The sequence below is a fragment of the Adiantum capillus-veneris genome, chromosome 22 (assembly GCF_014529385.1).
Source record: "Adiantum capillus-veneris isolate H3 chromosome 22, ASM1452938v2, whole genome shotgun sequence".
Classification (NCBI taxonomy): Eukaryota; Viridiplantae; Streptophyta; class Polypodiopsida; order Polypodiales; family Pteridaceae; genus Adiantum; species Adiantum capillus-veneris.
Window position 1 is genome coordinate 12984672 of NC_140952.1, and position 17393 is coordinate 13002064.

Here is a 17393-nt window from a genome sequence, read left to right on the forward strand (position 1 = left end):
AAAGTAATTCGCCCCCCGCCACACACAGAAGCGCGCGCGCGCACACATAAGCGCGGGCACACAGAGGCACATGCACGAGCACAGTCGAAGAATAATGCCCTCTTCGCAGGTGCTGTTATACTTGTGGTAGTCTCCTGTCGTGCGAGGTAAAGATGAGGAGCTGTCCAGTTCTATCATCTTCCCGCGATGGAAACATCGCATGTAGAAAACAAATGCTTAAACCTGTGTCATTTCCAAGGCAAGCACTTTCCGGCAACGGACAGAGAAGCAGCCAAATTTGCTTTCAGCATCCTCTAGGAAATGGCGATTGGCGAGTCCCACAAGCTCAGCTTGTTATTCTCAGAAGACGCTCCTTGCGGGCTTTCCTCAACAGTCCACGCTCAGATTGGATTAGAGAGGGTATCACTGAGCTACGGTTGAGGATCTCATCAGACTGCAATGCATATAAAGACAAGGGGAGAGGATGTTGCAAAGCTTTCAAAGGAGCAATTTATGATTATTGCCGAGGAGATGGACAAGATGGGAGTGGAAATGGTAGAGGCTGCAGCAATGGTGGTTCTGGCTGGCCCTGGGGCAATGGTTGGGGAAATGGCAGAGATGGGCTTTTTCAAGGGCAGGCTTGCTTAATTTTCTTGCTTGGATACTTAGTCAAGCATGCTTGTGACAACATGTTAGTACCTGCCATCTTATTGCAGCTCTTTCTGCAAAAAGATCTGATTGCCAATGCTGATACCATCATCTCACCTCTTAATCCATCTCCCTTCACTGATGGAATTGGCAGTGAAGCATCCACTGAAAAACTAGAACCTGATGCCGTCTTTGAAGTGCGAGGAGGTACATGGACAAGGCTTTTGATCAATACTGACAAGGATGAATTTGTAGTTGATCCAGTGAAAGAATCTGATAAGGATGCGTTTGCCAGGGATGAACATGGCCAGGATCACCGGGAGAAATCTCTTCAGGTTAGGGGTCTGGATTGGGCTATTAAACGCTGTACAGATTTTATAAAGAATATTTTACTGCCAGATGGCTATCCTGAAAGTGTAACTGGGGATTATCTAAATTACACATTGTGGAGGATGGGTCAAAATATTGCAAGCCAAATCAATGGTGTGCTTACCACTCAGGTCACCTTTTTGGCAATATGTATTATGAGATTAGATCCACAATTAGTCTGTAAGATTGTAGTCACTCTTTGCAGGCTCTACTCTATGCTGTGGGTTTGGGAAAAGGAGCAATTCCTACAGCAGCAGCATTGAATTGGGTATTGAAGGATGGAATTGGTTACCTGAGCAAGATCTTGCTGGCAAATTATGGACGTCATTTTGACGTGCATCCAAAAGGGTGGCGATTGTTGGCAGATCTTCTGGAGAATGCATCTTATGCTTTGGAATTGTTAACACCAATCTATCCACACCTTTTTGTATATTTAGGTGCAGCAGCAGGAGCAGGGAAATCTGCTGCAGGTTTGATACAGGTATGTGTACTGCTTTGATTTGCAGACCTTGAACTTCTTGATTATTGCTATTGTGCAAGCACTCAACAGCTTTGTTGGCACTGCCGTAGGCAGTTGCCAATGCAACGATTCGATTTTTACTACAAAAAGTGTGGCCCTGTATTTCGGGCCAGTAATAGTAAGCTCCCTTTTAAGAGTTTCTCTCTCTCTCTCTCTCTCTCTCTCTCTCTCTCTTGTCTTGTTGCTCCTAGAGCTTAAAGGACTGGCCAATTGTGAGTTCGCATGGGATATGGCAGCAGAGCATTTCCATCAGGCGCAGCAGCAAGACTCCTTGGCTATAAAATCTTACATCGCTGTGGCCATTATTGAGAATCGAGCGGAGGAGATATGACGCAGAGAGAGAGAGAGAGAGAGAGAGAGAGAGAGAGAGAGAGAGAGAGAGAGAGAGAGAGAGAGAGAGAGAGAGAGAGAGAGAGAGAGAGAGAGAGAGCTCTGAGGCTGTAGTGCTCTTTGTCTTCTCATTAGATTATCCCTGTGCCGATGTAGTTCCAGTAGGTACAAGCCTAAGCATCTTTGATCTTGGTATTGCATGATTCTATCTAGAGGTCCAAAGCCTTCTTTAAAGAGGCAGTGAAAACGCCCACGTATCTCGTAGTATACTGTGCAGTGGCATATATAGTGTAATTTTGTCTCCGGCTCCATTCTGCATAACTTGCAAATTCTGCTCTCAGGTGGGATTCCCCTAAATCTGCCAAATTCAATTTCCAATTGGTGTGAGGATGTACGAATCTGAGCAATAGCACATCTCACCCCATGAGACAAGTGGGTATCCATGTAACTCGGCCGAATCGCAAATCCATCTTCAGATAGTTGTAGGAAGTTTTCTTTGTAGTCGGCCATCTTCGTGCCCAATTCTTGTGTAGGGTCTACCCATGTCCTCTTAGTATCCAACTGTATAAGATCCTGTCGGATGATTTTATTAATCTCCTTTCGTGTAATTGCCAGTGATGGAGCCTCAAGAGAGTATTGGAAGGGGGGCAATCTTTCCATACTGAACCCGTGTCTCTGAAACCACGAGGACAGTTGCGCATACCAGCATGATGTATCCCCTTTCATTGCCAATTGTCGAGAGGATTCGAGGGCCAGTCTAGTATATCGGCCATTATTTGTATCCCACAAACCATGTATAAAGGACACTGATCTGGTAAGAGCTTCAATTTCTATCGGAGGGGCTGCTAGTTCCGCTCGGGTAATCGCGTGTGGTACGGAGGCCTTGGCTCTAATCATTCGGGAAATCATAGATACCAAAGGTCTCTCCATTGACTTCCAATTATCCTGATCCGCAGATGGTCCCCAAATCTGGACCCCATAAAGCATAGCCGAAGCCACCACAGTATCAAAGAGCCAAAGTTTTGTTCGTGGTTCCTGAAACTGCACTTGTGAACACATCCTCTCCAACCCTCCCAGGGCTGCAGAGGCTCTGGATAATCTAGCATCCGCTGCTTTCTTAAGAGTAAACTTCGATCGTGCAAATACCACCCCAAGGTATGTGTATGCATCTGTGTACTCTACTGTATCCTGGCCATATGCGAATGTAGGTGCCGATCTCCTAACCCACTGCGGTGTGGTGTTAAACACCATAACTTTGGTTTTACCCAAGTTTACCGACAGTCCACTGTCATCCGCGAATTTATGTAAAGCATCTAGCTGCCTCTGCATTCCATCTGGTGATTCTGCTATCAATACAATATCATCTGCATACAACAGCAACGGGATCCATGACCCTGCAAGTTGAGCACCTCTGTCACCTTCTCTATCAATGTAATCTGATACCTCATCTATGTACATACCAAATAAAGTTGGGGACAGTGGGCATCCTCGCTTTACTCCAACGGTGGAGTGAACAATGTCGGAATCCCCTTTTGGAGTACGTACATAACCAGTTACTGATCCGTATAAGGCCATGATCCCCCAAATAATCTCTTTGGGGACCCCTAACTCTTGCATCCTGCGCATCAATCTGGCCCTTGGTACTGTATCAAAAGCTTTCCGAAAATCCACAAAGCAACAATACATTCTTCTCCCATTTGCTCTTCCTTCTTCAATAATGGCTCTGAGCGTAAGAATATGATCTAAAGTGGAATAACCCCTTCTCAATCCAGCTTGTCCCGTTGCCCTTATGCCCTGATTCTCTGCCCATCTACTCAATTTTTGTTCAAGAATGGATGCGTACAGTCGGGTCATGCGTACAGTCGGGTCAAAGTGTGACCTACCATAATGGTACAATAGTTCCCGGGTATCATAGGATCCCCTGACTTGAAAATAGGTACGATAGTAGATAATTTCCAAGATTCAGGGAATCCTTCACACATGACCCGATTAAACAGACGAGCAAGGACTTCTGAAAGTAGATCCCTGGCATGGATCAGATGTTTTGCTACTAAACCATCATGATCATATGCTCTTCTTGTCTTCATCTTATCAATGGCTTTCTCCACCATTTCCGTAGTAAAGAAAGTACTAGTAGCAGGGCATGGCTCTAGTGGATCTGGTAATGGAGGCTGTCCAGATACCATATATAATGATGTTACATATTGACCCCATATCTCAGGAGAAGTAATCGTCGGAGGCGGTGAGTGCTCGTGAAATAAGCGCCATGCCTCATGTGAGTCCTGACTCAAGAAGAGCTGATATAAATCCTTCTCCAGTTTGGCTAAAAATGCCCTTTTCTTGCGACGTACCATACGCCGAAGAGCAATCCGAGACTGCTTATATGTGATGATCCCAAGTGTAAGCTCTTTCTGGACCTGGGTTCTCGTCTCTCTGCATTCCTCGTCATACCAGCTGTTTTGAGGCATGTTCCCAGCTCCTCTCTTCTGATCAGGTTGAGTATGTGGGTATGCCTCTTGTGCTGCTCCATGTAGCATCTCTGTTAATTGAGAAGTAATCTCCTCTACAGTATATACTGGCTCCGCTGTCCACATCCTATTATAGTTCTTTTCCACATAGACTGAATCAGTTTCTGGCGTGAAAATATATCTTGTGTGTGTCTTCTTCCTTTGTACTTGAGAGGCATTGTATTGGAAGGAGATTGAAAAGGTCAATAGAGCATGATCCACTGCAATCCCAACCGGTCTGGGTCCCACCTTAAATTCCTTGATACTAGAAATAAAGCTTGGTGAAGTCATGACATAATCCACTGAACTGGCCCCATGCCTGTGCGGGAAGCATGTGAATCCCCCCGATAACGGGAAATTCTCTAGACCATTAAGTATGGCCAAACCATGTATTGAAAGTTGAAACCGGCCTGTTCAATCCAAAAAGGGCGGTAGACTTTACTTTAAACCTTGATTTAGCTTTCACCCATTATTAGTCGTCTATTTTACCTGTACTTTCAAGACACAACACGGGGGAAAGGGATACAGGCTGTTAGATTGCACCTGTATGAGTAGACCGACACTAGATTGGCCCCTAACTTAGGCGCCCCTTTCGGTATTTCTTTATTGTTCAAAAGAGGGAATAAACGCTGTGGTTCTTTCCAAGCTGCCCCGCATAACCTTGGCTGAATTTTGACTGTTTTGGCTTGATTTCGGCAGCATAACTGTACTAGAACCCTTCACGGTCAGTATTCCCACGCATTAAATGACTTTCCCGACGCATACGGGCACTTTGCAAAACCTGGCGAGAATCTGCAGCACGCTGAATTCTCTGTTTTCAGCCCTGAAAATGCGCCAGATCACCTGTACAGCGGTTCCCTTGCGTCCCCGAACCTCCTGGGGGTATTAGGGTCCGTTTAGGGCCAAAACCCTAAACCTGCAAAAATACACAGCAGGCTGTAATTCGCAGTTTCGGGCTCCGTTTCGTGTGCCGGTCGCATCCTTAGCAAGTCCTCGAGCTCCCGCACCTGTAGGGCTACTTGCCCTTTGAATCGGACGAGATTTCGAGCGTGAAACCTCTCCGAATCACCTGTACCTGCGGGGGATTAGCCGCTAGCTAATCCAGTACCTGTGCAAGAGGCTCTTGCCTCGGCAATCGCGCATGAACCCACACAACTGTACATTGGTCAAATGAAGAGCCCACTAGTGGGGCATAACATACTGCCAAAGGGGAGAGAGAGGGCAGTGCGTAGCGTGCAAGGCATCACTCCTGGCACCGCACTGTGCATAAGAGGGAAAGCAAGCACTCCATAGCTCTTAACCTGTGACAAAAGCTGAAAACTGAGCCCTCCTCTAAATTCAGCGCCACTTCTTGTTGCATGAGGAAAGTGCACCAAACTGTGCCACTTGGCACATTTACAAGCATTTTCCCGTTTCGGGGTTGCCGCCTAAAAATCTCCCAACCGGTTGCCCAGTTGACTTCACGGCAGAGTAAGAAAATGTTCCCCTTGTCATTCCAGAGGTAATGACGCAAACACATTTTCAGGTCCCAAAATAGCAGTTCCCTAAATTTTAGGAGATACTGCCATTGTATCTTACTAGGTCATCTGACCCTCTTTGTACACTGCGGCCACATCCAAAACTGAAATGTAGCCTCTGTAGCAAAGGATTCCACTTTGGTTAGTCAATGACCCCACTTGGCTAACCATAGTCCTTGTCCAACCTTAGTGCTCTCTTGCCCTCAGGCCTGGACTCCCTCTGGACAGTTCCACACTAGCTATGCAATGCAGGGCAGTTAGATTTCTCGAGGGGTGTTTCCAAAAAGTGAAAGTAAATAGATAATAAGAAAGAAATCAACAAAAGGGATAGATAGTAGTCACACGCTGGTGACATACCCCCCTCTTGAAATCTCAAACGTCCTCGTTTGCATCTATGCCGTACAGGCTCCTTGTCAACACTGATGTATTCAACACCTGTTGACACATGTACGACACATACATGCTCATTGTCAACCTTGGTGTATTCAACACCTCGTCGACTCATGTATTGCCTGCGTGTGAACCCTGTCCCAATGACATAGTGGTAGCTTCGCACTGTGCCATTGCTTTGAGTCACTAACTTTCCAATGACAAAATGGTAGCTGCACATTTTGCCACTGTCTTATAGTACACGTTGGATCCCGTAACACTTTCGAGCATACCCAAACCGACAGTTTAAGAATGCAGTTACACATGTACTCTTTAATAGAAGCAATCACTGTATCCTTGACAAACTGACAAGAAATACTCACTTCTATAGCACTAACCAAACTTTTGGACATTCTATAAGAGCAATTGCCATACTGACAATCTGTACAGCTCTAACATTCATGTAACAGGTATTTCATTTGAGCTCACTTTAAATACCATGTACATCATTTGTTTCAGAAGCCATTGTCACACTGACAATCCATGTAGCTTTGAAACTCAAGGGGTCAAGGTAGGTTGCAAATCGAAGGCTTCCAGGTAAAGTGATAACACAATTGGTGACTCTACAAGTTCACCTTCTTCCATCCACATAGCATCCATTGGTGGATAGTTTCTGAACTTTACCAAGGAACGCCTAGCAACCTTGCCTTTCACTTTCCTTTCTTTGTGTGCCAAAATCTGTTCAAGGACCAAGATCTTGTCAAGTTCCTCGACTTCCGGTTGATCTTCAGCTGGCATATCTTCTGGCACATCACCCACATAGGGTCTGAGAAGACTCACATGAAACGCATTATGAATCTTCCAGCTGTCAGGCAATTTCAGCCTATATGCAACATCACTGATTATGTCGCACACTTGAAAAGGTCCATAGTAACGCATGCTGAGCTTTGGAAACAGTCTTTCCTTGCCCTTCATCTTCTTTAATCTTGCCTTTTCAAAGCGTAAAAGCACCCAATCACCAAGTGAATATACTACTTCATGACGGTGACGATCAGCTGCTTTCTTTTGCTTTGCCTGAGTCCTTTCTAAGGCCACTTTGACCTTCTTGTACATTTCATCCATGTCCTGAACATACTTATCTGCTTCAAATATCTTGTCCTTTGTATGCAGTATGGGAGGAACTTTCTTGCCACCTTCAACTATCTCAAAGGGTGCCTTGCCAGTTGATGAATGCACTGTATTATTGTATGCATACTCCACCAATGGCAAATACTGCTCCCACTTTCCTTTATGCTCTGACACAACACTTCAGCAGATCTAGGACAGTAGAATTTGCCTCTTCTGACTGCCCATCTGTTTGAGGATGAAATGACGAAGAGAATTTGAGCGTTGTGCCCATATTCTCAAACAAGCCTCTCCAGAACAAACTTGTCATGCGTGGATCACGGTCGCTAACAATCGACTGTGGCATGCCATGATACTTGAAAATATTGCTCATAAACAAGCGTGCCATCTGATCTGGCTTTATCTTCTTCCTGACAGGAATAAAATGAGCCTGTTTGCTGAATTTGCAAATAATGGTCCAAATACCATCATTTCCTGTCTGCGTTCTCGAAAGATCAAAGATAAAATCCATAGCAATACTTTCCCATGGTTTATCTGGAATAGGTAGTGGTTGCAATAACCCTGGTGCCTTTTGCCTGTCAAACTTGACCTTTTGGCATATTAGGCATTCTCGCACAAAGGCATCCACATCTTAACTCAATGTAGGCCAGTAGAAGAATGTCTCAACTGCTTTAACTATAGCATCGATACCACGATGCCCTGCATACGGTGGGACATGACTCTCTTCCATAACTTTGCGTTGCAATGGCTTTGTGACACACAATCTGCCATGCATCATCATGAACCCATCTTTGAGAAGATAGTGTTCATGACGTTGTCCATCCATTAACTGCTCGAAGACCCTTGCAAAAGCTTCATCATTTGCATACTGTTCTCTCATATCATCAAGTTCATGATGATAAGGAATTGACACAGTTGAAATTTGTGGCTTCCTTGACAAGGCATCAGCCACAATGTTTTTCTTGCCTTCCACATGCACAATCTGAAAATGGAACATGGACAAGATATTTGCCCATCGCATATGCTTCTTAGATAACTTTGTCTGTGTCAAGAAGTATCGCAAGGTCTGATGGTCCGTTTGGACAACAAAATCTGCACCTAGCAAGTAGTGTTTCCAACTTAAGAGCTCATGAATCACAGCCAGTAACTCTTTCTCATAGACCTGCATGGTCATCTCTGGCCCTTGCAAAATTCTGCTCTCATAGGCTACTACCCTGCCATCTTGTATTAGCACTGCACCAATGCTACTACCACAGGCGTCACATTGGACCACAAATGACTTCCTAAGATCTGGCAACACAATGACTGGATCGGAAGTCATCTTTTCCTTTAAGAGATTAAAAGCTGAAATCTCTTTCTGTGTCCATCTAAAGGTGACTGCCTTCTTTTGAAGAGCATGTAAAGGTGAAGCAATCTCAACGAAATTTCGGATAAACCTTCTGTAATAGGAGCATAGTCCCAAGAAGCTTCGGACATCATGCACCGTCTTCAAATCTGGCCATGACTTGATCGCTTCAACTTTTGCAGGATCCATTCTGACACCATCCTTTGAGACAATGTGTCCCAGAAAGTGGATCTCTTCCAGAAAAAATTCACTTTTCTTTGCATTGATGAGCAACCTATGACTGCGTAGCTCTTCGAATACAATGGCCAAGTGATGCCTATGCTCCTCTTCATTCTTTGAGTAGACTATCATGTCATCAAAGAATGTACCAACAAACTGCTGGTGTGGACGGAAAATTCTGTCCATCATCCTATTGAACGTAGCAGGAGCATTTGTGAGACCAAAGGGCATCACTAAAAATTCGTAAAGGCCAAACGTCGTTCTAAAAGCAGTCTTGTGCACATCCTCTGATTTAATGGGGATCTGATGGTACCCACTCTTTAGATCTATCCTGCTAAACATAGCTACTCCTTCTAATTTGTCCATAATATCATCAATTCTAGGTATAGGGAACCTATTCTTGATGGTATTCTTGTTCAGTGCACGGTAGTCGATGCACATATGCCATGAGCCATCCTTTTTCTGCACCAACAACACTGGAGAACAGAATGGAGATGAACTGTGCTGAATCAACCCCTTTTCTAACAACTCCTGTACTTGGCCCATTATCTCTTTCTGCTGAGCTGCACTAACCCTGTACGAAGGCTTATTTGGTGGGCTACTGCCTGGCACCAAATCTATCGCATGGTCCTTGGGTCTCTCTGGCGGTAATTGAGACGGTAATGAATCGAAAAAACAGTCACTATATTGTTGTAAAAACATTGACCTTTCTTTATCTAGCACAGATAAATTTGATTCATCACAATCTGACACTTTACGTGCAAAAACCAAGTACGCAGAAAGATGCTTTTTTATTACAGAAGTAATACCAGAAGCTGATACAGTAGGAATAGACTCCCCTTTAAGCTTTACATCCATAATGTGAGTCTTTTCCCTGCTCTGTACAGTGATCTTTTTGTTGTAGGCATCCATGATTCCTTGTACACGAAACAACCAAGGAATACCTAACAACACATCACATCCGTCCAGTGGCATGATGTAAAATTCTTCAACATCTACATAGGATTGGATATGTAGACGCAACTTTCCAATAATGGGTGTCACAGCCTCTGTATGGCCAGGATATGCCAAACCTGCCTCTGCTGTATACCCCATCTCTTCAGGTCTGATTCCCAACTTTGAAGCCAATTCTGGGGAAATAAAGTTGGCTTTGGCACCTGGATCAAAGAAGATAAGCACTGTTTGATCCCTGACCTTTCCCCATGCTCTGCAAAGCTCACTTGCATCTGAATTTGGCTTGTCGCCCACCATATCTGGCACTAGACCAGCCATGGGCTTTTTTTCTTTCTTGTCTTCCTTGTCATGAGAATCAGCTGGCCTTTTCTTTGTAGGACAATTATAAGCAATGTGGCCAGGCTGCTCACATATAAAGCATTTGTTCTCTGTCCTCAGGACCTTCTTTTGCTCTTCTGACTTACGAGGAAAACGTCTTTTCCATTTCTTTGCTGGTCCCTTTTCTGATTCAGCCGTAGCTTTATCTTTCCCTGCGTTGGCGGACTCCTGAGTCCCTTTAGGAGCCTCATTGGGAACGTGCTTCTTGGCTGAATTTTTCTTGCCTGATCCTGCCTTGACGCCAGTGTTAAATTCACAAGCTTCTCCCTTGAGCAAACCATTGCCAGTGTTTGCTACCTCGATGAGTTGCGTCAAAGTAGTGACTTTTGTCTTCGTACAGTACTTTCTCAATCCTTTGGGTAGGCCAGAACAGTACTTTTCAATCTGTTCTGTCAATGGCATGAACCTATAGGAAGTTACTGGTAGTAGAGCTTTCCAAAACTTCCGATTGTAATCATCCAGATTTCTGCAAGTGGCAGCATTAAGCTGGTGCCATTCTATCATGACATCTGCTTCAAAGTCATCAGATAACCATGCCGCTGCAAAAATCTGCTTGAAGTAAATCCATGTGGACGGAGCTTGCCCTTGAAGCAATAAAGTTGTCCACCATTGTCCCGCATTCCCTGTCAAGAAAGTGGCTGCCTTGCGGACCTTTGAAGCCTCTGTAAAGTTTCCCCCTGCATAGGCCTTGTCAAACTGCTGGAGGAATGAGAGAGCCTTCTTCCTGTCATCAAACCCTGTAAAGGTCGTGAATGTCACACCTTTGCCACCTTCTTTGTATGGAGTTGGCTTCTCCAGCGGCGTCAAATTGTCATATGGAAGTGACTGAAACATGGGAACACTGTTAGGGTTCATTTGTGTTCCCTGACCGCAATTAAGTTGACTTGGAAATGCCATATTTGGCTGCTGATTTGTAATTCCAGCCATACCAAAATTTGTCTGTGGCATCCCGAATTGGCCTTGAGTGCTCTGAAACCCCTGCTAGCATGCCCGTGACACCATACATGGGGTTAGGCATCATCGTTTGAGCACCCCCGAACACTGTGCCTGGAGTGTAAAATTGATTTCCAGGTGCATGACCGACCATGCTCTGGAATACCGATCCACCTCCAAAATAGCCAGGGTGTACTGAAGGTGGTGGGAAGACTTGTTGCATAGCCTGTAGGTTGCTTCCTTGCCCATTAGAACCAGCTATAGGCTGCTGAAAAGTGGCGGGCTGAACTGGCACAGCTTGAAAGACTGGCATCTCAGCCACCTGTTCTTGCACCTTAGGCATAGGTTGTGGAGACTGCATGTTCTCCGTCAAGTGTACAGGTGTTTCCATTGACTGTGCAGTATGAATCACCTGTGCTCGAGCCTTAACAGGCTTTTGAATATGATCCAGTGACCCAACTTGCTGAGACGGAACAGGAGGTTGTAGAAAGGCTAAAAACCTCGGGTTTTGCATTACTTGTGTAAATATAGCCACAGCAGTAGCCAACTGGGTCCTGAATATATCATCATCCGTCTGTGGTGGTCTTGAGGACTCACCCACTTCATGTGTCTGTTGACCCTGTGAAGAGGAAACCTCTTCAGTCACATCATTTGGTCTGTCAGCCATAATTGCAATTCCCTGTGTCTGGTCTATGATCCCCTGTGTCTTCAAGCCCAACCTGACTAAGGCTCACTTCTATGGGAAAAAGTGATTTAATCCCGTCGATGGAACCATGAAACCGGCCTGTTCAATCCAAAAAGGGCGGTAGACTTTACTTTAAACCTTGATTTAGCTTTCACCCATTATTAGTCGTCTATTTTGCCTGTACTTTCAAGACAACACACGGGGGAAAGGGATACAGGCTGTTAGATTGCACCTGTATGAGTAGACCGACACCAGATTGGCCCCTAACTTAGGCGCCCCTTTCGGTATTTCTTTATTGTTCAAAAGAGGGAATAAACGTTGTGGTTCTTTCCAAGCTGCCCCGCACAACCTTGGCTGAATTTTGACTGTTCTGGCCTGATTTCGGCAGCATAACTGTACTAGAACCCTTCACGGTCAGTATTCCCACGCATTAAATGACTTTCCCGACGCATACGGGCACTTTGCAAAACCTGGCGAGAATCTGCAGCACGCTGAATTCTCTGTTTTCAGCCCTGAAAATGCGCCAGATCACTTGTACAGCGGTTCCCTTGCGTCCCCGAACCTCCTGTGGGTATTAGGGTCCGTTTAGGGCCAAAACCCTAAACCTGCAAAAATACACAGCAGGCTGTAATTCGCTGTTTCGGGCTCCGTTTCGCGTGCCGGTCGCATCCTTAGCAAGTCCTCGAGCTCCCGCACCTGTAGGGCTACTTGCCCTTTGAATCGGACGAGATTTCGAGCGTGAAACCTCTCCGAATCACCTGTACCTGCGGGGGATTAGCCGCTAGCTAATCCAGTACGTGTGCAAGAGGCTCTTGCCTCGACAATCGCGCATGAACCCACACAACTGTACATTGGTCAAATGAAGAGCCCACTAGTGGGGCATAACATACTGCCAAAGGGGAGAGAGAGGGCAGTGCGTAGCGTGCAGGGCATCACTCCTGGCACCGCACTGTGCATAAGAGCACTCCATAGCTCTTAACCTGTGACAAAAGCTGAAAACTGAGACCTCCTCTAAATTCAGCGCCACTTCTTGTTGCATGAGGAAAGTGCACCAAACTGTGCCACTTGGCACATTTACAAGCATTTTCCCGTTTCGGGGTTGCCGCCTAAAAATCTCCCAACCGGTTGCCCAGTTGACTTCACGGCAGAGTAAGAAAATGTTCCCCTTGTCATTCCAGAGGTAATGACGCAAACACATTTTCAGGTCCCAAAATAGCAGTTCCCTAAATTTTAGGAGATACTGCCATTGTATCTTACTAGGTCATCCGACCCTCTTTGTACACTGCGGCCACATCCAAAACTGAAATGTAGCCTCTGTAGCAAAGGATTCCACTTTGGCTAGTCAATGACCCCACTTGGCTAACCATAGTCCTTGTCTAACCTTAATGCTCTCTTGCCCTCAGGCCTGGACTCCCTCTGGACAGTTCCACACTAGCTATGCAATGCAGGGCAGTTAGATTTCCCGAGGGGTGTTTCCAAAAAGTGAAAGTAAATAGATAATAAGAAAGAAATCAACAAAAAGGATAGATAGTAGTCACACGCTGGTGACATGTATAGTTGCCATCTCCATGAGATGTGTTCCATATTCAGTGTGTTCTTTATCCTGTGAGTTTCTAGTAAGCCCCCTCTGTGATAAATCCACTTCTGCAAGCATTTCCTCAGAAGTATCATAGAATACTGCTTGAGAGTTGGCCGTTCTGGCATTAAAGTCTCCTAAGAGAACGATGTCTCCATCTCTAGAGAACTCCCATATGTCATTATTCAATATGGAGAAAGGGGATTGTCTTTTAGGTGAGGAGTAGACTGAGGTATTCGGAGGGAAGTAGCATATAGCGATGTATAGAAATCTACCTGTCTCGGCTCTCATTCTCACCCACATATACCTTGCTTGCTCATCTTTCCTGATAATCTGTAGTAGTGGTTTCAGCTCCTCTTTAAATAAGACTGCTACTCCTCCTGAACCCCGGCTACCCTGTAGAGATCTCTTGTTTGGTCGACCAGCTGTTTCCCATAAATAACCCTTCACATGTGGCATACGCTGTCCCGGTATCTGGTGTGTCTCTGAGTAGAAAACTATGTCTCTGTCCCTAAAGCTGTCTTCAAAGGCACCTACATCTAGCCTATATGATCCATTACAATTCCACACCGCTATCTGTAGCGTCGTCCCATAGGTCTCGCACCGTCATGCTGAGCGCTTTTCCAAAACCACTACTTTCCCTCCTCTATAAAAGGCGATTTTCCCCTTTTCTCGTGCAGCCTTTATCTCTGGCATCAACTCTTGCATGTGTGCCACTTGTGCCAATGTAAGGTCATCTCCCAAGAAAATACCGGTTTTCTTAAGAGTTGGCCTCTTCTTTAGAAATTCTTTCCTTATTTCTATATTCGGGAAGCGGAGAATAAGTGCCCTATCCTTTACGTTTCCCTTCTCATTGATTCCTTTCTTGCCCACTCTCCATGCACTCGTGTGAGTGGGCTCTGTGATGCCCATGCGTTGTAGCAGTTCCTTCACTTCTTCATCTACATTCTCTTTGTCTTTGATTCCTGTTACCCGCACATGCAGAGTCCGAGTCTTCCTTTTCTGCTCTTCCTCAATTGTCATATTAATAATGGTGGAGGTAGGTGTGGTCTCGAGCATCTGGGTCTTCCCTTTCTTCGCATCCTCAATCCATTTCTCTGCTTCATCAACCTTTTCTTGTGTCTTAAAGAGACGTTCCGCCCATGAAGATGCCGTTTTCGATTTCTGTTCATCTCCTTCCCGTAGAGCTTTCATTTGATCCTTCATGTCCTCAAGCTCCTTGAGCACCGAAGGTTGGTCGTCTCCCTTCTCCTTAGTTGTAGATTTGCAGGCCGCAAGTTCTCCTTTTAGCTCCTCGATTATTGCATCTTTTTCCCTCATGTGCTTTTCCATATTTGTTCTCCATGCTTCGAAACTTGCTACTGCCTCATCGAGTTTCTTTTGCATAACGCATTCTGTTACATTTACTTCGGCCTTGATTAGGTTTCGTAATTCTGTTTTCAAGATCTGAATCTCCTCATTTTGTATCCCCCGGGTCTCTCCCCTTAGTTCTCTCATCATGTCTCCATACATGGAGTTCCTGTAGCTCTCCGCGCTCGCGTGCATTTCCTTCCTGATGCCATCTCTCATGTAGTTTAGCTCTGATTTGAGCATCATCTGGACCTTCTCCATCATTAGTTCATCACGTACCTTGGATGTTTTGCCCCACTCGTAATGATCCTGGTGATAGTACAGTATCTCTGTTTCTCCGCTTAAATGTGGCTGTTGTTTTTTTTGGGGTGGTGTAGCTATCTACACCCGGCCCTTCCTCTTCGGTAAGCAGATCCATCGAACCCGCCCCGCAAATGTGGGGTAGGGTACTAAGGTAAGGGACCGAGAATAAGGCAAACTTTAAAAGTTTATTTTAAAGCTTAAAAGCCTTTGAACTTTAAGAGTTTATTTCAAGGCTTAGAAAACCTTTAAACTTTAACGTAGAAAATGTAAGACCTACGCGTAGGTAAAGGAGGGCTCCCGAGGACCTTCTACGCGTAGGTAAAGGAGAGGTGCCGAGGACATTCTACGCGTAGGGAATCACGGAGTACCGCGTCTCCTGCGTGAGCCCGCTGCCTCACTGCCTCAATGAGAGAGAGAGAGAGAGAGAGAGAGAGAGAGAGAGAGAGAGAGAGAGAGAGAGAGAGAGAGAGAGAGAGAGAGAGAGAGAGAGAGAGAGAGAGAGAGAGAGAGAGAGAGTCCTCGCGATGGGGCCGCAACAGCTCCTCGCCATGGGGCTGCTTGCGTGGACGTCCTACTGTACTGCTCCCTCCCCAAACCGCGCGCGTTGCCTGCTGTGACTCTACACCAGTGTGCGCTGCTAGGAGGACGACATCAGCCACCTGCACGCTGGTCCCTGGTGCTGTGCTTGCGCGTTCTCCTGCAGTTGCACCTGCTGCTGCTCCAGGCTCCCCCTCTGCTGTGCCTGCGCGTTCTCCTGCAGTTGCACCTGCGCGAGCCCGTTAGCACTTCCAGCGCGTAGCACTTCCCGCTGCCTCACTTCCACACAGAGAGAGAGAGAGAGAAAAGAAAGAAAGATTTTTAACGTCTATGTCAGGCCGAAATCGGCCTATGAGACAAATCAAATGTACATGGTGTGTATGTCATCCGTCTATCGGAAAGACAAATGAAACAAAAACTGATACAAAACTGAACTGAGTGTAGGTAGTGGGGTATCTGAGGAGGGATGGAGCTCTATCTCTAGGGGTATATGCATGTCTATATGCTCAAGGTAGTACAATCATGAGAATGCATCAAGCTATCTAGCTCCATCCTGTACTAATGGGGGGATGTAAGATGTGGTACATGGGCGGGTCTGGTGCCAAGGCTGCCCGGATGAAAGCTGTCGGGTCGGCCCTCATCCGGGCCACTCGCTCCTCAGTGGCACGGCGCTCCCGGGCTCGGATCTCCTCGATCTGTCGGTGGTGGGAGCTCGCGCCCCTGTAGCCTGTGACTCGTGGTCGTCGTCTAGCTCGGCTCACCTCCGCCTGTGGGAGTGTCACTCCCCTCTGAGTGTCTGGTGGGGGAGGGGCGGTAATCCTCTGAAAGAAGTCTGTGAGCTGCGACTGTCTCCCCTCTGTATGTGTAGCTGTGTGTGGCTGTAGTAGTGTGTCCCGATGGCTCTGTATCTCTAGTAAGAACCGTCCGAGCTGTCTCTGATCTCGAGAGTCCATGATCTCTCGGAGAGTGGGCTGTCCTCTGAATAGGGCCTCATACCTGCCTCTGATCTCAGTGTATGCTCTGCATCTACATACAAAGTGCTCCTCACTCTCCACCTCCTCTGTGCAGGCTCTGCAGACGCGCTCCTCCCTGGGAACACCAGTATGTCTCCCGATCTCAATCTCTAACCTGTGTGAAGCCACTCTCAGCTGACCAATCGCCACCCGTGAGCTATGTGGCATATATGTGTCCATGTAGCGTAGTCTCTGTATGAACCCCCCGGACAATATGGTGAGAAACTGGTCTCTGTAATCTGACATCCTCGTCCCCAAGCCAGGTGACTCCCAGACTCTCCTAGTGTATAACTGCCACAGATCCTGTCTCAGTACCAAGTTCCTCTCACTGCGAGAGAGGTGAACATATGGTGAGTGGGGGTCGTACTGGAATGGTGGTAGGCTCTCCATGTCAAGACCGTGTCCCTCAAACCATGCTCTGACCTGTGAGTACCATGCTCTCTCATGCCCACTCTCTGATAGCTGTATAGCTGCCTCAAATGCTCTACGAGTAAGTCTGTCAGGAGGTAGCTCTCTCATCCTCTGGATGAAGCAGACTGTCTGGAATAGTGCCTCTACCACCATGGGTGGTGTGGCGAGCTCGGCTCTAATAATGTCATGTGGCACTGTCTTCTTGCTGCGGAGCAAGCGTGAGATCATACATACCTGTGGCCTCTCAAGCTGTGTCCACTGGTCAGCTGTCAATCCTGGTGCCCATACTGCCGCCGAGTACATCAAGGCCGGGGTGACTAAGGTG

The 17393-nt window shown here is 46.3% G+C and overlaps 1 protein-coding gene across 1 annotated transcript in view; it reads left to right on the forward strand.

Annotated features, from left to right (window-relative positions):
* The window catches only part of RUS1 (root UVB sensitive-like protein (Protein of unknown function, DUF647)), a 58449-nt gene continuing 41056 nt past the window's right edge, over positions 1 to 17393 (forward strand). Inside the window, exons 1-2 of the mRNA XM_086495546.1 lie at positions 1 to 1127; positions 1202 to 1477. Of these exons, the coding sequence (XP_086351672.1) occupies positions 153 to 1127; positions 1202 to 1477 (1251 nt within the window). The 5' untranslated portion in view covers positions 1 to 152. The remainder of the gene's footprint in view (positions 1128 to 1201; positions 1478 to 17393) is intronic.